Raw genomic sequence first — 21,532 nt, 5'->3', positions numbered from 1 at the left:
GTTGTTAAAAGTGAATTTAAGTTGTTAAGTGAATCTGGCTGTCAACTAAACAATGCTCCTTCGGCCTTTTTAGTTGCCAGCAGAAAAGGGAAGGGGGAAAAACAGTGCATTCCTTAGATGCTGCAGGTAATTGCTAGGCAGCCGAAGCTGTTGGTGCGCAAGATTATTACTGGAGAGCATGATGGATGACTCCTGGCTAGGGATGTGTCCCATTGGAGAATATACCCCAAGGCTTCCCCACTGACATGGCTAATCAGAAGGCTGCAAAAGGGGATCAGGTGACCCCGGGACATAGCGACCGTTGTAAATCCAAGCCTGTTGCCAAGCGCCTTTGAGTTTTGATCACGTGACCACAGGGATGCTGCAACTGTTATTATAAAGAAATATTCATAGGACACTTTTCGGTGCCCTTGTGGCTTCCAACTGGTTGCTAAATGAACGGGTTGTAAGTTGAGGATTTGGTCTGTGAAAAGCACTACGTAACTGGGCTGAGCTCTCGTAATTGAGAGCAGGGTTTGACTTGGGAAGAATTAAAACTTAGGTTTCCGACGGATAAGCTCTCAAGTCCCGAGAGTGGGTAAAAAAAAAGACCGTTTCTTGATGGCTTTTTAAAAATTTATTTAAGAGGTTTTTTTTTAATGGAACTTCCAAGGTTTTAAATCAAAAACCTGCAAGGAAAAGAAAAAAAAATACATATATCAGGGAATAAAAAGAACTCTTGGGGAAGACAAGACCTATTTTTATTCTTCCATAAATACAAATGGTCTTTTTCATTCTTTTCGGAATGACACGCAGCCAATACATCCACGGAGTTTGCTTCCCTAAACTGGTGCCCTCAAGATAGATGTCCTTGTATGGCTACTGATGGGAACCAGTGAGAAAGAAGGCCACCAAGTTTGAAAATAAAACATTTAGCACTTGTGACTTGCAAATCAATCCGTTAATAATGGGCTCAGAAGCCAGTCGACAAAAATCAATGCTAAAACCATCAACGCTCATTTCAAGCCACGTTCTGGGGCAGAGCTCTCCAAACTTGGCCACTTTTAAGGCTTGTGGACTTCAACTCCCAGAATTCTCCCCAGCCAGCATCGCTTACTTACTCTCTGTCCACTTTAGGAGATTAAGAGAGGGGGGGGGAGCAGGCCTGGCTGGCTGGGGAATTCTGGGAGTTGAAGTCCACAAGTCTTAAAAGTTTGCCAAGTTTGGGGAGCCCTGTTCCGGGAGTAAGACGACCAAGGACACAAAATACCCGTAACAATTTAAATCAGGTCTTTATATCCGCCACTGATGCTTGGAAAGGGGGACTTATGCCCTATAGAAGAGAAACTTGATAGATCAGGGTTGAACTGCGGGCTCCTTGGTGCTCTCTGAGCTGGGCTGTTTCTCATGACCCAACTAGGAAACCTCAGCAGTGCCAGAAGGGGAGTTTTCATTTGTGATGAGGAGAAAAGAGGACGACGGCGGGGTCCTTAGCGCTCTGAGCTTTGTGGATTTTTCTTGCGGATGTTTCGTGACCCAAACTAACGAACATCTTCACTTATAGAAGGGAGTTGGGTTTCCTCTCTCTTTAAATTTCAATAGCTTGCTTTTGGAGAGCATACCCCACATTCCCTTTTAGCGCTGACGTTACCTAGCTGGGTCGTGCAACGTCTGCAAGAAAACAACCCGGCATAAAAGGACGCCACGGCGCACTGCAAAGACCCCAGGTCCTTTTCTTCTGCCTCCTCTACTACAGAAACCCCACTCCCTTCCAGGGGAAACTATTCTTTCTTAAATTGGAAATGAGACAGATGTAAATGGAGAAATGGACAAAAGATATAAAAATATTTTTCTTTAAAGCAAGATTAAATATATAAAACAGAATTAAGATGAGGCAAAAGTGGAGAGGAGTTAGATAATAGATATAGAAGGGTAAATAAGAAGGGTAATGGTATATAAGAAGAGCATGAATTCAATTGAAGTCCATACAAAAAGAGGTAATCTGGGGCCAAGTTACTTTCTAGAAGAAAGTTTTATGTTTTTATGTTTATGTCTTATGTGTGTGTGTTTAATTAAGAATTAAATAATAAAATCTCGGAGGAAGACTAGATGAGAATAATTATAAACAAGCCAGAGGAAAATATAAATGTGATGACTGAATAGCAGATAAATTAGAAAGGAAACATGATTGAATAAAAGAGAAACAATGTGGAATTTGGTAAAGGGAATTTACGTGTTTATATGGAAATGGGATAAATTATAAGTACGTGATATAAAGCAATATGTTACCTGCCTTGTAAAGATCTACAATGGAAAGAGGTTTTATGTTATTAATGTTTAATGATGTTTTGTTTTTGTTTGTTTGTTTGTAAAATCAATAAAACTTGTTTTTTTTTTTAAAAAAGAAACCACACTCTCCTCTAACACCGACAAGGACCTCATTGGGTCGTGAAACGCCTGAAGGATAACCGCCAAACTCAAGAGAAACCAAGGGCCCCGCGGTCTTCCTCCTCCGCTCCGCAAACCCCTCTCTCTTATTAGCACTGATGCGCTTACCTAGCTGGGTCAGGAAACGTCTGCCAGAAAGCGACCCAAGCTCAGGGAGGGCCAAGGAGCCCAACAAGGTTGCTTTTTCGTTTACCCTCCTCAGACCTTTTTAAAGCCCTCACCTCTCACGCCGTGGGCACCGGCTGGGGCATCGGCGGCTGCTCTGGCTTGGTGCCCTTCTGCTCCGAGATGGGGGTTGTGGGCAGAATCTCTTCTTTGGGCTCCACGATGCTGACGTGGTCCGGCAGGGGCTTCTTGGGCCCAATCTTCCCACTGGGATCCCAGGGCAACATGATCTTCACCTTAATACCCAGCACACCTGCAAACAGAGGAAGAAGAAGAAAAAGTGAGGCCCTGCAAGCTGCGAGACAAGGAGGCTGTTCCTCTCAACACCCCCCCTGTGCAAATTGTTGGGAGTCCTAAACTGACCCTGGAAGCTGCCTAGAGAGGGGATTGTGGGAGGCAGGATGATGATTCCATAAACCGCTTTGAGAGGCCTGGAAAGAACTGTGAAGCGGTATATAACTCTATTTTTTGGAGTGTAAGACGCTCCGGAGTATAAGATGCGCCTGGCTTTTGGAGAGGAAAACAAGACCCCCCCAAAAAATCTGCCTCTTGCCTTCCAGCCGTCAGCCTCCTTGCAACCAACAGCCTGCTTAAGCTTCAGCACAGCCCAATCCGCACCATCAGCTGATCGTCGGTTGGATCGGCCTCCTGACAATCAGCTGTTTCAGGCGGCGTCGATTGCTGCCTTCCACACGTCCATTTTCAGCCTCCGCGCGTCATGTTTTGGGCCATTTTCCGCCCGTCCCATGCAGCGGGGATCGGAATGGGCGGAAAACGGGGCGCGCAGAGGTGGCAATAGCCAACGTCGGGAGGGCGATCCAACCAACGATCAGCTGCTTATGGTGATCAGGGCTGCGTGGAAACTGAAGCGGGCTTGTTTGCCGCAAGGAGGCTGAAGAGTGGGGGCCGGTGGGTGGGCGGGGCTGTGGCAACATTCGCTGTTATAAGATGCACACGTTTCCACCCACTTTGGGGAGTGGAAAACGTGCATCTTATACTCTGAAAAATACGGTAAATCCCAGAGCTACTGCTAAATCTAAGTCGAGAACTACCTGTATAGGTAGCAATAATAAACGTTCTGTCAACTCATAAAACATTCCCAGGCCTGTTTACTAGTTGCCGTAAAAAGCGGGGGGAGAGGAGGAAGGAAATCTGGGAGGGCAGTGCAGCAGTTTGAAAGTAAAAGTAGATTCCAACTGACAACCAGAGCTTTTGCCCGCAAAAATATTTCATTGGAGAATCTGATTTATGACACACCCAGTGGAAGGGGTGGGGGGAAACAGGGTCACACAGGGGACCGGAAATGACGTAGGCCAGAGTTGGCTTCCTACAGGGCAGTGCCAGGATGTCGCCTCTTATGAATCCTTTGAAGGTTTTTGAAGTTTGGCTCGAGGATCATGATTTAATTAGGGCGATTGCTGGAATCCTGACACAGTCTATGATTTGAACTCTGGGTTGTTTGCGCCTGACAGTAGCTCAGCGAAGTCTCCTTGGGGCAAGACCCACGAGGAGGAGGAAGAAGGGACCAGGGTCTTCCAAAATCGGAGCTGAACGGAGCGGATGGAGGTCTCCCGCCTGCCTTACCCTGCCTGAGGAGGACGTGGCGCACGGCAGTGTCCACGTAGTAGTTGACGGGGTCCCCGCTGTGGATCATCAACCCATCCACAAACTTCATGGACTTGGCGCGCTGGCCACGGAGTTTGCCGGACACTACCACTTCGCATCCCTTGGCTCCACTTTCCATGATGAAACGGAGGACGCCGTAACACGCCCTGCGCACAGACAGAACACACGACTGAGGACTTGGGACTGTTTAAATAGAAGCACGAGAGCCAGCAGCCCTCTAAGTGTAATTAATTAAAAAAAAATTTAAAATTAATCACGTAAGGCACCTTCAGGTACGCCAGCAAAAAGCAACACAAGAGGTAAAATACCAAACACGGAATATAAAATCCGAAAGCTTAACAGAAAGATCACAAAGTTGCCAATATAAATTATTTAGTTCATGTGTCCCAACTATCCAATCAGCAAAATTTCCATTATAAGGCTTTGTTTTTGACACTGTCACTATATGAGGGATAGTTTTTCAGCCCCACAAGTCGCAATTTGGTGATGTCTAAATTGCACAGGCAAGAAATCAAAAGACGCTTGCTCCTGGTGAGGAAAGCTATGGCAAATCTAGACTGCACACTGAAAAAGCAGAGACACCCCCCTCTGCCATCCAAAGGGCGTATAGTTAAGGCTCTGGTTTTCCCAGTTGCAATGCATGGCTCTGAAAGTTGGACCGTAAGGAAGGCGGAGCGCCAAAGAATGGAGGCCTTTGAACTCTGGTGCTGGGAGGAGGAGTCACCGCAAGGCCATCCAACCGGTCAGTCCTAGAGGAGACCAACCCAGACTTGCTCTTTAGAAAGCCGGATCCTGAAGAGGGAACCCAAATACTTTGGCCACCTCAGAAGAAGGAAGGAAGGACTCTCTGGAGAAGAGCCGCATGCTGGGAACGATTGGGAGCAAAAGGAGAATTGGGGTTGGATGGAGTCACTGAAGCAGCAGTCACGAGCTTCAATGGACTCCAGAAGATGGCAGAGGACAGGAAGGCTTGGAGGAATGTTGTCCACGGGGTGGCGATGGGGACGGACACAACTTCGCCACTAACAACAAAAATTGCACAGGGCTGGTCAAATGTTTTCCAGAGGTATTAATAAAAAAATCAATTCATTCACCCTTCGATGTTAAGAAAGAATGTCTTTTTAAGAGCTTTTCCCTTCTCAGACAAATGCCTCTTGTTCATCCAATGACCGGGCCTCCTCCTTTGCCGAAGCCACCAACCCCAGGGCCACAGAACGTGGCACGGTATCGATGAGCCTGGGCAGGAGGAGGCCGTTTCTGACTCGTCATCGTATCATCACAGAAGGGGGTTTCTTTTGGCTTCCAAAAGAGGCCGCCGAGGACAGGGGTGGCGGGCCCCTTCCTTAGGCACGCAAGGCAACGTTGAAAAGAAGCCACCGGTAAGCGTCCACTGCGTCCCGCCGAAGCTGCGCAAAAAGCTTATAGAGGGAAGACAGATTGAAACGGAAAAGCTCGGATCCGGCTTGGGCCCGAGGCTCACCTACGCACAGCCAGGCCTCCCAGAAGCTTGTACCGCAGGGATTCGGCTTGGGCGATGGCGCAGAGTCCTCGGGTGGCCACTTTCTCAGCATAGAGCTATGAGAGAGAGAGAGAGAGAACGACATGCTTCACAAACACGTCATAGGCAGGAGGAGTTAACAAATCCCTGCTAAAAAAAAAAAACCCTCCCTTTTTTTCTTTGTAATTAGTGGAAATTATTTATTCCCTCCCCCCCCATGTGGAAGAAACAGGTAGTCCTTGACTTACAGCCATTTGTCTAATGACTGTTGCAATGGCACTGATAAAAGTGACTTATGGCCATTTTGCACACTTAGGACGCAAGCCCAAAACTTCTGTTGCTAAGCAAGACAGGGATTAAGCGAAAGTTGGCTCAGTTTTCCAGTCTTTCTTGCCTCTGCTGTCAGAAGGAATCACGGCAGTTGTTAAGTTAGTTAACCCGGCTGTTAAGTGAATCTGGATTCCCCCCCACTGAATTTGCTTGTCAGGTGGTCGTAAAACCACGACCCCAGGATGCCGCAAACATCATAAATACACGACAAGCATTGGTATTTGGATGACAGGAATACTGCAAATGTCTTTAAGTGTGAAAACAGTCAACTCATAAAATATTTCTATGGTCTTTTCAGAGTTGCCAGCTGAAAGGGAGAGGGGAGCAGTGAGGCAGCTTGCAAACCGAAAGTGCATTCCATAAAATGTTTTCGGATAGTAACTGGGTGATCGGAGTTTCTGCCATGCAAAATTCTAACTGGATAAATGATTGATGCCTCTGGGCTAGGGAGGTGTCCCATTGGAGGATATGAATTATGATACACCCAGAGGGATGTGGGGGGAAACCAGGGTCAAGGGTGACAGTGAATGACGTGTCTCAGATTCGGCTACACCCAGGCAGTGCCGGACGTGTTAATTCCCAATAAATCCTTTGAAAGTTTTGCTTGAGGCTCACGATTTAATTGGGGTAGCTGCCAGAATCCTGACACAGTCGCAAGTCACTTTTTCCCCACGATACTGTTAACTTTGGTCACGAAGTGAACTGTTTTAAGTTGAGGACTCTTTGTAAAGAAATTTCAGTTTCCTCTCACAGTGGAGAGGTTTTCGATACCTGCCTTTCCAATCCCAACACTCGACACACAACTGACACGCAGACAATACAGGCAATCCTCGGCTTACAACAGTTCATTTCGAGACTGTTCAAAGCTGCAGCGGCACTGAAAAAAGTGACTTGTTGACCGTTTCTCAGAGTTATGACCGTCGCCGCATCCATGGAGACACCTAATCAAAATTCAGATGCTTGACAACTGACTCGTATTTATGACGGTCGCAGTATCCCAGGGTCACGTGATCAAGAGGGGGAAGCCAGATTCACTTAACCACCGTGTTACTAACTTAAGAACTGCAGTGACTCACTTAACAACGGTGGCAAGAAAGATGTCAGGATTCCGGCACTGAACCCCAATTAAATCCTGAGTCTCGAGCCAAACTTCCAAAAGATTTATTGGGAGTTAACATGTCCGACACCGCCTGGGTGTAGCCGACTCTGAGGCCCATCATTCATGGTCACCCTTGACCCTGGTTTTCCCCCACCCCTCTGGGTGTATCATAATTCATATCCTCCAATGGGAAACCTCCATAGCCCAGAGTCATCCATCAGGCTCTCCAGTTAGAATTTGGCACGGCAGAAACTTCCGTCGCCTAGTTACAATCTCTGAAAAACCATGTATGGAATGCACTTCCGATTTCCAAGCTGCTGCACTGCTCTTTCAAACCCCTTCCATTCCCCTCCCTTGGCTAAAATGGGGCAAAACTCAACTTAAGAAATGTCTCGCTTAAGAACAGAAACTTTGGGCTCGATTGTGGTCGTTAAGTCAAGCCTGTTAAAAGCCACAGTTGGAACTGCTCGCGGCTTTTAAAATTCTCGTTCTAAGGAATCCTGCCTGTCCCTTCTCAGACAAATGCCTCGAGTTCATCCAGTGATCAGGGCACCCTTGTCAGAGTCAACCAGCAAAGGGCCACAGAACATGGTCCCCGGGCTGTTGGCTCCGAGCAAGAGGGTGTCCGCTTCTGACTCGTCATCGTATCGTCACTGAAGGGAAGATGAGCGCGAAGGCAGGGTTTTCCCCACGTTCGGATAGTTTTAAGGTGGGTGGACGTCCAACTCCCCGGACGCCCCAGCCAGCGCAGGTGGCATCGTTATACCTCCACGCTGGCCTCCGGGAATCCAAATCGCTTCTGAACCACGGCCGTCAGCTCGCGAATCCGGCGTCCTTTCTCCCCCAGGACGTTCTGAGTTCTGAAATGCAAAAGGGAAGGTTGGCATTCGCTCGGTTCCGCCAGAATAAACTTTGAATATTTCCAATATTTTTTTAAAAAAATCTAGCCTGCATTTTCACAGCTACTGGAATTAATAATTATCTGAATCGACCCAGTTTTTTCTCAGGAGGGGTTCGCAAAGTCATTTCTTCTGCTCAGTGGTGGGATTCAATTTTTATTTTTTTTTACTACCGGTTCTGTCGGCGCAGCATGGCTTGGCAGGAGAGTGGCAGGGGAAGGTTACTCCGAAATCCTCATTCGCTCCCCACCCCACTAACCTGCTTTCCAGCTCCGTTCTCCTGTGCAGGGCAACCAAAGGAGACCCAGCCAATCAACTGGGACTCAATGGGAGGCAGAGAACAGATAGGAGTTGGCGGGGCCAGCCAGGTGGCATTTGCCGGTTCTCCGAACTACTCAAAATTTCTGCTACTGGTTCTCCAGAATTGGCTGAATATACCACCTCCGCTTCTGCGTGCATCTAAAATTAGGCTGTACTTCTATTCTCTCTTTGACTACCGCTACCTGTTTTGGTACCTGCCTACCACAGTTGTAAATTGGGACATCGCATACTTGACTGACCCAGTATTATGACTTTTGCAATGCTCGTTAAGCGAGCCCATTGTTCGCCGTGGGAGGTTTCTGCCAAACCCAGAGGCAAATGCCGGTTTTTTCAGCAAAAATCACGGTGAGTTTATGTGATTGCAGGATGTTGCTATCAAGTCAAATACGCGGGCTGGTTGTTCAACATCTAAAATGTAGCCGCAGGACGGCTGAGGTGGGAAGCGGGAGAGAGAGGGAAGGCCACAGCCACTCAAATTTTTGGAACCTCTGTGAGGAGGGTCATTTGTAATTTAAACAGCCACTAAGTGACCGGTCGTAAGTGAAGGACTACATCTATCACATTTCCCCGAAAATATGACTTATCCTGAAAGTAAGTCCTAGCCTGATTCTTTTTTTTGGCACATGCACCCAAAATAAGCCCTAATGAAGACCCTGCCCACTTGAGTGGACAGGTAAAAATTAAGGTAGGGTGGGGGTGGGGCTGCCTTACTTACCTGTCGACCATTGTAGCCAGGTCTCGCACACCCTGGCACCTGCCTGGCCGGCCCATTTCTTCTGCAGCCGGCAAGGCTTTCCTGAAGGCCTGTGTAGCTGACACAAAGCTCAGGATCGATCCTGAGCTGTTTATCGGCTGCAGAGGCCTTCAGGAAGGCCTTGCCGGCTGCAGAAGAAGATCCTGAAGGCCTCTGATAGCGAAAAGGAGGCTGGGGGCGATGAGGTTAGTCAGGGGATAACGTCCCCCTAAAATAAGATCCGGTACCTTTTTGGTGACAATGAAAATATAAGACAGGGTCTTATTTTCAGGGAAACACAGCATCTATCCGTATCTACCTGCATCCATCCATCCATCTGTCCGTCCGTCCATCCACCCACGCACCCAATTTTGAGAGAGCTCAGCTCACAAGCGAGACCCCGACAAACACCTTGTTCTCTCAAGATTGTCCAAGAGTAGCAACTACCGGTAGTAAAAAAAAAACAAAAAAAACCCCTACAGCTGCTCAGCTACTAATTACAGCAGGGAAAAGGATCATACGACCTCTGCGTTACAATAGAAGCACCGGTTGCCAATTTCTGAATAGAAATTGAAGGGGTTGCTTTTGATTTTTTTTTTTCTCCAGAAGCTCAAGAGAACCTTGTAAAACATTTTGTGCACCAGACTAAGTGGCCTCGCACACAGGACACTCGTATCCTTGGCATCTCATGTCTGGACTGCTGCAACTGACTGGCTGAAGACCACCTGTTGCAGGCAGACTGATGATATAAGTCTGCAGAAGCAAATGAGCTTGTTTACAGTAGCACTTTTATGTAAAATTTCATTATAGTAAACACTGTTTTCATTTAGTAAATGTTGTCAGTCAGAAAGTATGCCATAGAGCCCTGATCAGAGGACTATCCAGAAACTCAAAAGGTCTCAGTCCATTAGAGATTGGTTCCTCTAGACTTGCCCACAGAATAACTTTACCCAGCCTTATATAGTTCAGAGGTGATTATATTGAAGATTACTTACATCAAAGTAAATTTGCCCATCCTGTAAGATTTGGCACAGAGGCCCTGCTCAGAGTCCTATCTACATCCCCTGGTAGGGGACTTCCCAACTAACCAATTAATAACTAGAGCAGAGGTCTTCAAACTTGAGCTTTTGTGGACTTCAACGCCCAGAATTCCTCCTCCCGTCATGGTTAGTTCAGGAATCCTGGGAGTTGAAGTCCACAAGTCTTAAAGCTGCCAAGTTTGGGGACCCCTGAACCAGAGTAAGAATGAAGGCAGCAGATGCTCCCAAGGACGGCTCTTCAGATAAATGGGGGAACAGCTAATCCACAAAGTGTTTCAGGATTATTATTATTATTATTAAATCTTTAGTGAGATTCACAGCCTTTGGGGCTGGTTGGTAGCTCAACAATTCAAGTCCTAACCAAGGACCTAGGAACTATTAAGGTAGCATCTGATGATGATGATTATTGCAACCACATAAGAGCAAGACCACACAAATGACCTGGTAGCAAGGATGATGATTTCGGTCCTGGTTGGGGTAACACGGACCTCCACCCCGGAGTAGCCATCTTCAGCCAGCTCCCGAGTCAAAAACTCGTTCAGTTCGGCTTTGAAGATTCCATCAGCCACAAACTGGAAACCAAATACAAAAGAGTGAGATTATCAGGCCAAGCACAACCTTGCAGACCCACAATAAGTAAAGGGCACACAGCAAGTCAGCCTCCAACAGTATTGCCCTAAGTCAGGGGTTTCCAACTTTTTCTACCCAGCACACTTCTGATACTCTCACACCCCCATGAGTAAATACCTGGTTGGAATTATGCACACACATTACAATTTAGAAACTCTTAACCCAAGTCTTGCACCCCTGGGTTGAGAAGCCCTGCCCTAAAGGCAAGCCGTTACCTTGGAAGTGGGAAAGTCACACAATGCTTAACACCGGAGGCCCCAGACCCATTTCAAACCAATTTTGTTAGGAATAACAAGGTTACCTAATGCAGTTTGGGTAAAATAATATATATAAACTATGATAGTAAGTTTAAGTGTGTGTCACTTTAAACTGCAAAGCATGTAATTTTGGGTGCAGTTGTGAACCGCCATAAGAGGGAGCAAGAGAACCTGTTGGATTGCTGACGATTCCTGGTTTGATGGATTGATGGTTTGTTAACTGCGTGTTTTCCCTACTGCTGAGTTGCTGAAGGAAGAAAGGAGTTTTGACTTCATATCTCTACTGCAAGGAGATATATTCCTGGACTGATATTTGTAAGTTTACTGACCTCTTTTTCGACACTGGAATTTGCAACTGAATAATCCCCGGACAGGCTGAACTAGTGAATGATATATGGACTGTTTTTTGACTATGCTAAAACTCTTGCTGGAATAAACTATTTAACTAGCACGGTGTATCTGTTTTACTGAGTGTAAGCTACAAAAAAAAAAAACCACGTTTATCTCACATATTTTGCCTGCCTGACTGCCATGCAGATTCTGCTAGGGCGTATCCCTAACAAATTTCAAGTACAGGTATAATTCCTTGACTTACAATAGTTCACTCAGCAACCATTCGAAGTTACAACGGCAGTGAAAAAAGTTAACTTATGATTATTATTTTTTTCACACAATTTTGTCAACGGCTCCCTGGGTCACATGATCAAAATTGAGACACTTGGCAACAGGTTTACATTGACCGACGGCTGCAGTGTCCCATATATAAGAGCAGAGTATGTGAATCACCCATCATTTAAGTCCCCGTTGCCTTTTGCTCTCTTGGGAGGGTGGGGGATCTGGTCACACATCAGTTCAACAGGTACTTCCCTGTCTGCCCCAATACCCAAAGTTGGGTTGGGTGTTGGGGCAAAGATGGTTGTGTGTCTGCCCGACACACAAACCTTGGTCCCTCCAATGTCCGACCAGCATTTTAACTGCACAATAGCAGTTAAAATGAAGGTCTGGCACTGGAGAGACCCAGGTTCAAGTCCTCCCTTCAACTACAGATGGTCCCTTGGGGACGTTTGGCCTGACAGTCTCAGACTAGCCCCATTTCACATTAATATAGAAACGACCTTGAACTCCTAAAGCAATTTTTTTTTTCATTCAACCTTGGCAACCTTTTGAGATGCGTGGACTCCAACTCCCAGAATCCCCCAGCCTATCCTGGGCTTTAGAAGCCCCTCCCCCCCAAATGTCCCCCCCCCTCTGCCCAGCCTTCCTCACAAAGCTGTTGTTGCAAGCCGGCGCAGGTTCAAGTCCCGATTCAGCCACTCTTTAGTCCAGGGAATCTCCAAACTTGGCGACTTTTAAGACTTTGTGGACTTCAACTCCCAGAATTTTTGATGGCTAAGGAATTCTGGGAGTTGAAGTCCACAAGTCTTAACGTCGCTAAGTTTGAGGGCCCCTGCAGTCTAGCCAACCAACCTACCTCGCAGGGCTGTTGCAGAGGAAAACATGTCCCATGCTCCACTCACATAATGGTACTTAGGAATAACCACGTGCTAATACATACATACATACATACATACATACATACATGTTTTAAGCTATCGGGCCGCTTCCGGTCCCGGCCGGCCCGTCTAGCCTCGATCTCGCTGCCTTCTCGGCCCAGCTAGACCCAAATAGGATTTGGGCCGGAGCTGCGGAGAGATGGAGGGCGCCTCAATCCACTCCCATCCGAGGGTCTCGCCGTCGCGGCTGCCCACCTAGCCGGCCCCACCCCGCCGCCCGACCCGCCGCGCCTTCTCCCGGTCGTCTTTCTTCCCCGGCCGCCCCGCCATAAGGCTCCACGAAAGACTCCGAAGAACCTCACCTTTCGCTTCTTGGAGATCTGTACCGCCATCTTGAGCCGCGCCGCTCTGGCGAAAAAAAGAGGCGGCTTCCGCCGGCGCAGAGGACTATAGGGCTGCTCTCCAGCTCGTCATTGGCCAGCTGGCGTCACGTGGACGGAAAGGACCGCGAGCCGTGTTGGGAAGTGTAGTTGACGCTCTTTGAGAGCCGGCCGCTCTCTGGCGCGGATAGGAGTTCATGCTTGTTCGCTGCTTCCCATTGGTCGAGGACTTTGGTGGGGGGGGGGAAATGTAGGAAGGCAATGTACCAGGGACTTTTGGGAAATGTAGGCTGATGTTGAAAATAGTTTAATTGGGCATTGAGATAATAACCGCAATAGTAACAATATTGAACATTGTGAACAACCACCCCAATCATCATCAACAACAATTTGACCTCTGCTTCTGGAAACGAAGAAGAGTAAACAGATAGAACTTCCATGTGGAGCTGCAGTGTACCTGTAAAGCTCCTTTGTCAGAGCTTATTTTTTTATTCATTCATTTTCTATAACTTCCCATCTCACATAAGTGATTCTGACAATGGGATGTAATAAGAACTACACACATTGAAGCCTGAACTGTTTCTTCTGGGGATTATTAAGGGAAAATATCCTGAAAAGATTAAATATTTGGTTGTACATATGATTTGATTGTTTATTGTACCCTCTGACTATCACTAAGTGTTGTACCTGATGATTCTTGACAAATGTATCTTTTCTTTTATGTACACTGAGACCATTTGCACCAAAGACAAATTCCTTGTGTGCCCAGTCACACTTGGCCAATAAAGAATTCTATTCTATTCTATTCTTTTTTTAAAAAAAATATTCTATTCTATATTCTATTCTATATTTCTATTCTATATTCTATTGTATTCTATATTCTATTCTATTTTATTCCATTCCATTATTCTATTCTATTCTATTCTATTCTATTCTATTCTATTCTATTCTATACTATATTCTATTATATTCTACTCTATTCTACACTCTATTCTATTCTATATTCTATTCTATTACTACAGCAGCAAGAATTGTACTCGCACAATCTTGGAAAATGGCCACTGTACTGACAGATTGTTTAATAAGCCGTAAAAATTTTTGAGTGTGCAGAAATGGATAAACTTGCTATAGAATTAAGTAATAAGGAAGACTCAGAATATTATTCAATTTGCGATAACTGGTATCAATGTACCGAAAATAGGAATGTGAAACATAGATTAGAATAAGGTATACATTTTGTATATGTATATGATTAATTAGAAGTATCTGAAAATGTATTAATAAAGCTAACTTTTGTACTGTCAAAGAATGATGGTGAATCATACAGACTTATTTTTTTGTTATAGATGTATTTGTATTTTAATATTTTAAACTTTAATAAAGGTTTTTAAAAATTGAAGGAAAAAAAAAGAAATGCCCCCACTTCATTCTTTATCTCATCCATCCATTTTCAACATGCTGTGTTATCATATCAAGAAAACCTGGCTAGTCCATCATTTTATTTTATTTTTTAAAAGATTTTTAAGACAGCCAGAGATACTGTGTGACTCTTTCTGCTTGAGCAAGGGGTTGGACTAGAAGACCTCCAAGGTCCCTTCCAACTCTGTTATTCGCTTATTATTTTCTCTGCTCTGAGGAGTCAAAATTATCCCTCTCTCCAAAAACCTTTCAGCTTTCATAACTTTCCTTCCTAGTGGGTAGCATTGAGGGGGTAGCAACCTCTCTGCATACAGTAATCAGAAGGGTCCTTGAGTGCTGAGCTTGGTGGTTTCCTTGCAGACGTTTCATTACCAAACTAAGGAACATCATCAATGCCAGAAGAGAATGGGATTTGTGGAGAGGAGGAGGAGGAGGAGGACGACACTGGGTCCTTCGTGCTCTCTGAGCTTGGTTGTTTTCTTGCAGACATTTCATGACCCAACTAGGTAACATCATCAGTGCTAGTAGGGAGTTTGCAGGGCGGAGGAGGAAGATGACTGTGGGGTCCTTGGTGCGGTCTGAGTTTGGTGGTTTTCTTACAGACGTTTTCATTACCAAACTAAATAATAGCATCAGTGCTAGAAGGGAGTGGGGTTTGCAGAGAGGAGGAAGAAGATGGAAGAAGGAGGGAGGAAGGAGGAAAAGAGGAAAGAAGGAGGAAGGAGGGAAGAGGAGGAAGAGGAGGAGGAGACAGAGAAGGAGGAGGAGAAGAAGACTGGAGAACAACTGTCCTTGGTGCTCTCTAACCTTGTGGTTTTCTTGCAGACATTTCATGACCCAAACTAAGTAGCATCATCAGTGCTAGTCCTACTAGCTAATAGCACTGATGATGTTACCTAGTGAGGTAATTAAACGTCTGCCAGAAAACCACCCAGCACAGAGAGCACCAAGGACCTACAAAGTTGAGCTACAAAATATTCTCCTGTATTGGTATACAGTGATGTTGCTGCTCTGATCATAGATATCAAATATCATTCTGTGGCTGATCCAAGGAAACCTCTTGATGCTGACAGAAGAGGGCGAAAAAGAAATCACTATTTGCACTCGTGACCACAGGAGGGCACAGTTGGTTCACAAAAGAGGAGGCCACCCAGATCTGTCCAGCAACCTTAGAAGCTATATATGACTAATGAGATTGGCAAAGATGTATCCCAATATGAATCAAAGATGTTGGAAGTGAAAACAGGGCCAAGGTACCTTCTTCCACAGGTGTTGGCTATGCCCCGAAGCCAAAAAATATTGGGTCGAAATACGGAGTTGGTTGCAAGAAATAACGAAGCGTCAAATAGAGTTTACAACCTGAACTGTTCATTTTAGGGACAATCAAGGGGAAATGTAGTAAAAAGAGTATAAATATATACTACTGCACATAACAGCGGCGAGGGTTGCATTCGCACAAGGTTGAAAATGAGATGGGACACCGTTGGAGGAATTAGTAATCCAAAAGGTATTAGAATGTGCTGCAACGGACAAACTCACTCTAGAGCTAAAAGGCAAAGAAGAGTCAGGGTACTACGCGGTGAGGGATAATTGGTACGAATGGTGGAATAGTAGGAATAAGAACACTAGAGATAAGAAAAAAATGTATAGAAATGTATATAAATTAATAGAAATGTATGGAGATCTGTATATGTCAGTGGTGGCTAACTTTTGGGCTCCCATGCCGAAAATTGCCAGTATTCGTGTGCCAGAAGGCAACGCGCCCCACCTCCCCTGCACATGTATGCACAACACCCCCGTGCCTCTTCACTTGCACTGCGCATGGCCCAGTTATTTTATTTTATTTTATTTGTCAATTGTTTACAAGATAATAAGTATAAGTGTATACATAGTTATAAATACATGAAATGGGTACATATAAGAAAAATAAAAGAAAAATAAAAGAAACAATAGGACAGGGACGGTAGGCACGTTGGTGCGCTTATGCACGCCCCTACAGACCTCTTAGGAAAGGGGTGAGGTCAATAGTAGACAGTCTAAGGTTAAAGTTTTTGGGGTTTGGGGAAGAAACTACAGAGTCGGGTAGAGTATTCCAGACATTGACCACTCTGTTGCTGAAGTCATATTTCCTGCAATCAAGCTTGGTGCGGTTAACCTTGAGTTTGTATCTGTTGTGTGCTCTTGTGTTGTTATGGTTGAAGCTGAAGTATTCATTGACAGGTAGGACATTGCAATGTATGATTTTATATACCATGCTTATATCAGACCGAAGACGGCGTAATTCAAGGTTTTCTAGTTCTAGAATTTCAAGTCTGGTGGCATAAGGTATTCTACAACGAGTAGAGGAGTGGAGAACTCTTCTTGTGAAATATTTCTGGACTTTCTCAATTGTGCTAATATCAGATACGTAATGTGGGTTCCAGACTGATGAGCTGTATTCGAGTATTGGTCTAGCAAATGTTTTGTATGCTCTAGTTAGTAGTGTGATATTACCAGAGAAAAAGCTACTTAAGATTAGGTTAACATCTCTTAATGCCTTTTTGGCTATGTAGTTGCAGTGGGCTCTAGCACTTAGATCATTAGTTGCGCATGTGCGTGCCTCCCAGCTGATTTTCAGCCCGTTTGAGGTAGTTTTCGCCCTCCCGGAGGCTTGAGGGATGCCTCTGCAACTTTTGGAGGCTGAAATACTGGAAGTGCCAAAACAGGCCCGTTTTTCAGCCTGCAAAGGCTGCAGAAGCTTTCCTTGAGCCCCCCCGGGAGGCTGAAAATGGGCACTTCCGGTATTTCCGGAAGGCCCGTTTTTCAGCCTCCTGAGGCTGCAGAGGTTTCCCTTGGGCCTCAGGGAGGCCAAAAAAGGCCTCAAATGGGCCGAAAATCAGCTGGGAGGCACCTGCATGCGCAGTGCAGGTAAGTTTAACTGGGGCTCGCTTGCCGCACAAATGGCCCTGCGTGCCACCTGTTCATTGGTTCGCCATCACAGGTATATGTAATGATGCCACAGTATTATTAAAGATGAGAATGGTATATGTAAATGTGAAAAAAGCGTAATAAAAATAAATGAATTAAAAAAGAAGCTATATACAGGGAGCCCCATGTGCTTAACTAATTTCCAATGTGCTCAGGGGTGGGATTCTACCTGGTCGGACCAGTTCTATAGAACCGGTTGTTATGATTCTGCCCAGTTCGGAGAACCGGCAAATCGCGCCCCTGGCTGGCCCCGCCCCTCCTACTCACTCCTTACCTGGTATGCATGCCAGCAAACATGGCTGCTAGGTTGCGATTTTTCCTTTTTTCCCCTTCTTGACCATCAACGGTTCTGAAAACAGCCCAAAATGACCCAGAAAATGGCCTGCAAATGGTCCCAAAACAGAGCATTTTCCAGGCTGTTTTTGGTGTGCGAAAAAGGTCTGAAAACGGCCTGAAAAATGGCCTGAAAATGTTCAAAGAAAAGGCTGTTTTGGGGCCTTTTCCAGGCTATTTTTGGCGCAGAAACCAGCCCCCAAACAGGTCGTTTTCAGGCTGTTTTTTGGTGTGAAAAACGGTCTGGAAATGGCCCAAAATGACCCAGAAAATGGCCTGCAAATGGTCCCAAAACAGAGCATTTTCCAGGCTGTTTTTGGTGTGCGAAAAAGGTCTGAAAACGGCCTGAAAAATGGCCTGAAAATGTTCAAAGAAAAGGCTGTTTTGGGGCCTTTTCCAGGCTATTTTTGGCGCAGAAACCAGCCCCAAAACAGGTCATTTTCAGGCTGTTTTTGGTGTGAAAAACGGTCTGGAAACAGCCCAAAATGACCCAGAAAATGGCCAAAAAACAGGCCATTTTCCAGACTGTTTTTGGCATGAAAAATGGCCTGAAAACAGCCAAAAAACAGGTGTGTGCATCCCAGCCAGCTTGGTCTTTGGTTTTCCAGCACTCCGACGTACACATGCACACACGTTCTGGTTTGGGAACTCGGTACCGAAAAGGTTCGCCATCACTGCCCTGTACCATTTCAAACAACTGGCTGCCTGGTCTCTTCTTAAAAACTTGGTTGGAGCATTTACAACTTCTGGGGGCAAGTTGTTCCACTGGTTTAATTGTTCTAAAGGAAATTTCTAGGTTCTTGATGAGTTTGAGTCTTTGATGAGTTTCCATCCGTTGCTTCTTGGCTTGCTTTCAAGAGCTTTGGAGAATAGCTTGACTCCCCCTTCTTTGGGGGGCAGCCCCCGAGAGGTTCACATATTGCTGTCCTGTCCTGCCTGGTCCTTCTTTTCATTAAACTAGAAATCCCCAATTCCAGAAACCATCCCTCATATATTTTAGCCTCTGGTTTCCTAATCCTCTTTGTTGCTCTTCTTAGATAAAGGAAAAAAAGAGGGGGAAAAAAAAGTATAAAGCAGCAACTTCCATTTTTCTCGATAAATAAATTTATTGTCTACCCTCCTTCTTTAAGGTTCCATCTTGAATCCTTTCTTCACGTTTTACTCTTTCTAATCCCCGAATCCATAAAACACCATTTCAATTATTCCCATTTTCAGGAAAGAATCCACCAAGGGTATCCAGTCACTAATAAATGCATTTTTGTTGCATTCTTTCCTAATTAAACAACTCCATTTTGCCATATCTGAAAACGATAAAACTTGTAAGAGGCACAGAAAACTGACTGCAGAAAAAGACCCATCAAGTCTGGCCTTTTGGTTGTTTGGTTTGTTTTCTTTTTATTTATTCTTTTTAATTCTTTTTATTTTGTTTTTATGTATTATAGTAAAATAAGGTGAGCAGTGCAGTGGCCCAGAGGTGCAGCTCTTGCTTCACAATCAGGAGGCTGTGAGTTCGATTCTAGGTAGAGGCAGGTATTTCTCTCTCTCTCTCTCTCTCTCTCTCTCTCTCTCGGCACATTGAGAATATACCTGCTGCATAAAAACTCCGCACTGGTGACAGGAAGGGCATCTGGCCAGTAAACAGTAGGTTCCATTCAGTTTCCCAAGACTCCACCCCGCAAGGGATTATGGAGTCATTAAAAGATGATGATAGCGAAATAAGGTCGTTTTTTTTATAAAAAAAGGAACTCATTCAACTTTTGAATCAAATCGCTGTTCCACTTCTGTCAAAATTGTATTGTTTGCAGTTTAGTAGGCACCCTTGGTCATTTCCTTTTCACTTCCTTCTTCCTTGGAAACCTCCTTGCTAATATTTCGGAGGAAGCCTCCAAATTGTTCAGAAGCTGGGATTTGGGCACATCTGGATGTGGACTCAGCCCTTTTCTCTGGAAAACTGGAAAGCTCATGGTTTTTATTGTTGTTATTATTATTGCAACACACAACAGTTTGCGATGACTGCTGCAAAACGGGATTCTCAGGAATGAAAAAACAGATTTATCTATCTATCTGTTCTTTTAAAAGGCCCCCTTCTCCCTCAAAGTTACGAAATATAAATCAAATTAGCCCTTGATTTTATGAGAAATCAGTCTAGACTGGGCAGTTAAGGTTGAGGGGGAAAAACATCATCTCCACGAATCGCTTTCATTTCTGCAAATTAAAAACAATTGCAAAGCGAGCAGCAATTGAATTGAGTCCAGACATATCTGATCTTTCATGTTAATCAGGACCAAGAGAATAACCAGATTAAGTGTCAGTCCAGAGCTTTTGAGAAACGTTTTGCTCTTGTGTTTGTGTGTTTCCGAGTTACAGCCAGCTTTCTGTGAGAACCTGATGCAAAACTGATCAAGGTTTATCAAGGCTGGGATGGGAAATTCATTCTGGATTTTCTGTTTGGTCTCATCTGCTCAAGAATGTTGCAAAATCCTGAAGCTTGCACAATCTTTAAATTGGTGTTTCTCAACACTGGCAATTTTAAGACAGGTGGGACTTCGGCGGCTCTCTCAAAATTATTATTATTAATATTGCAGGTAGCCTTTGACTTACAATCATTCGTTTAGTGACCGCTCGAACTTACAACGGCTGAGGAAAATTCTGGGAGTTGAAGTCCACAGGTCTTAAAGTGGCCATGTTTGAAGACAGGAATTCTGGGAGTTGAAGTCCATAGGTCTTAAAGTGGCCACATTTGACCTCTGGAATAAACGAAGGGATAAATAAACAAACAGAAATTAAATTAAACCCAGATGTCCTTCTTGTGAAAAGAAAACTTGCAAAGACGATCACGCTTACAACGTATTATGCAATACCTGATGATTTAAAGCCACTTTTTTTTATTATTCAACATTTTATACATAATAAATACAAAGTTACACAGCCAATATAAAGAAAGCATCGGGGAGCTGCTTCCAGTTTATTGACACTGTACACGGGTGATATGTTTTGATTTGCATGCCCTTCTATGAAGTTTAAAAAGGAGGCTTATTTTACAACCTTTTTTTAAAAAATAAAAATTAGCAGCTCTTACAGGAAATCGGTTTTTTCTTAAAAAACAAATCAGAACCGAGGAACTTTCATTTAAATAATGCTTTTCTGAATCGGGGAGAATCTGAGATTAAACAGCAACAATGGAAACCGATCGGATAATCTTTCTTTCTTTAAAAACAACAACAACTGCAGAACAACTGGCCAACCGCTGGGAACGTGGGAAGAGTATTGTGGTTGGCAACACGCTTTGTGTTTTTTTTGCGAAACGTTTTTAAAAAACGTTTGCAGTAAAAGTTTTGTCGTTTCTTTCCCTCTTGGGGGGAAGGAAAAAAAAACCTGCTTAAAAAAACTTTTCTTAAAAAGAAGTCTAAGAAACACTTAAAGATCTCGACGGATCAACAGCACAAAAAAAAAAATGCACCCCCGCCCCCCCCCCCAACCTCTCCTCCCCCCCCCCCACAAAAAAAAACCTTTACAGGACCCTGCCAGATACTGGCGCCGGCTGCAGAGGGGATCGGCTGCGTTTTCACCTCCTTCTTGGCGTAGTAAGCCAAATGAAACAAAGATTGGCCCCCTCCCCAAAGAAAAGAGAGGAGAGGAGAGGGGAGGGGAGGCAAGGAGAAAGGGAAGGGGAGAAGAGAAAGTGGAGAAAGGAGAAAAGGAAGGAGGAGAAGGAAGGAAGGAGAGGAGAGGAGGAGAGAAGAAAAGGAAGGAAAGGAGGAGAGGGAGAGGAGAGGGAGGGAAAGGGGGGAGAGGAGGAGAAAAGCAAGGAAAGGAGGAGAGGAGAGGGAGGGAAAGGGGAGAGGAGAGAAGGAAGGAGTGGGAGAAGAGGAAAGGAGAGAAAGGAAGGAAAGGAGGAGAGGGAGGGAGGGAGAG

The 21,532-nt window shown here is 44.9% G+C and overlaps 1 protein-coding gene and 2 non-coding genes across 4 annotated transcripts; all 3 read right to left on the bottom strand.

Moving 5' to 3' along the window:
- Positions 1–593: 593 nt before the first annotated feature.
- On the bottom strand, positions 594–12,942 carry RPS3 (ribosomal protein S3). Of its 2 annotated transcripts, none has more exons than XM_087937841.1 (7): positions 12,881–12,942; positions 10,580–10,710; positions 7,912–8,005; positions 5,699–5,793; positions 4,177–4,364; positions 2,649–2,845; positions 594–1,650 (listed from the first exon to the last, which is right to left on the bottom strand). In XM_087937841.1, exons 1-6 carry the CDS (start codon positions 12,908–12,910, stop codon positions 2,652–2,654), a joined length of 732 nt encoding a protein of 243 aa, XP_087793967.1. In that variant the 5' UTR covers positions 12,911–12,942; the 3' UTR covers positions 594–1,650; positions 2,649–2,651. The 2 variants fall into 2 exon arrangements, with proteins under 2 accessions (XP_087793967.1, XP_026577110.1); XM_026721325.2 differs by having other exon boundaries at positions 594–668.
- LOC113450178 (small nucleolar RNA SNORD15) lies at positions 5,353–5,503 on the bottom strand. The gene has a single exon (XR_003375913.1). It is a non-coding gene; the product is annotated as a small nucleolar RNA SNORD15 (small nucleolar RNA).
- LOC113450179 (small nucleolar RNA SNORD15) lies at positions 7,655–7,804 on the bottom strand. The gene has a single exon (XR_003375914.2). It is a non-coding gene; the product is annotated as a small nucleolar RNA SNORD15 (small nucleolar RNA).
- Positions 12,943–21,532: the final 8,590 nt, after the last annotated feature.

Source organism: Pseudonaja textilis, chromosome 7 (assembly GCF_049901715.1).
Source record: "Pseudonaja textilis isolate UNSWEBS1 chromosome 7, rPseTex1.2, whole genome shotgun sequence".
NCBI classification, from domain to species: Eukaryota; Metazoa; Chordata; class Lepidosauria; order Squamata; family Elapidae; genus Pseudonaja; species Pseudonaja textilis.
The sequence above is the reverse complement of the archived record's forward strand: the minus strand, read 5'-3'. Positions and strand labels throughout refer to the sequence as shown.

Bases quoted from the DNA above. Each gene is read 5' to 3' on its own strand.
- RPS3 (XM_087937841.1), bottom strand. From the start codon at position 12,910: ATGGCGGTACAGATCTCCAAGAAGCGAAAG. The intron at 8,006-10,579 runs GTCATTTGTGTG...TTTGCATTTCAG, and splicing joins ATCATCATCCTTGCTACCAG to AACTCAGAACGTCCTGGGGG. The intron at 5,794-7,911 runs GTATAACGATGC...TCTCTCTCATAG, and splicing joins TCCCGGAGGCCAGCGTGGAG to CTCTATGCTGAGAAAGTGGC.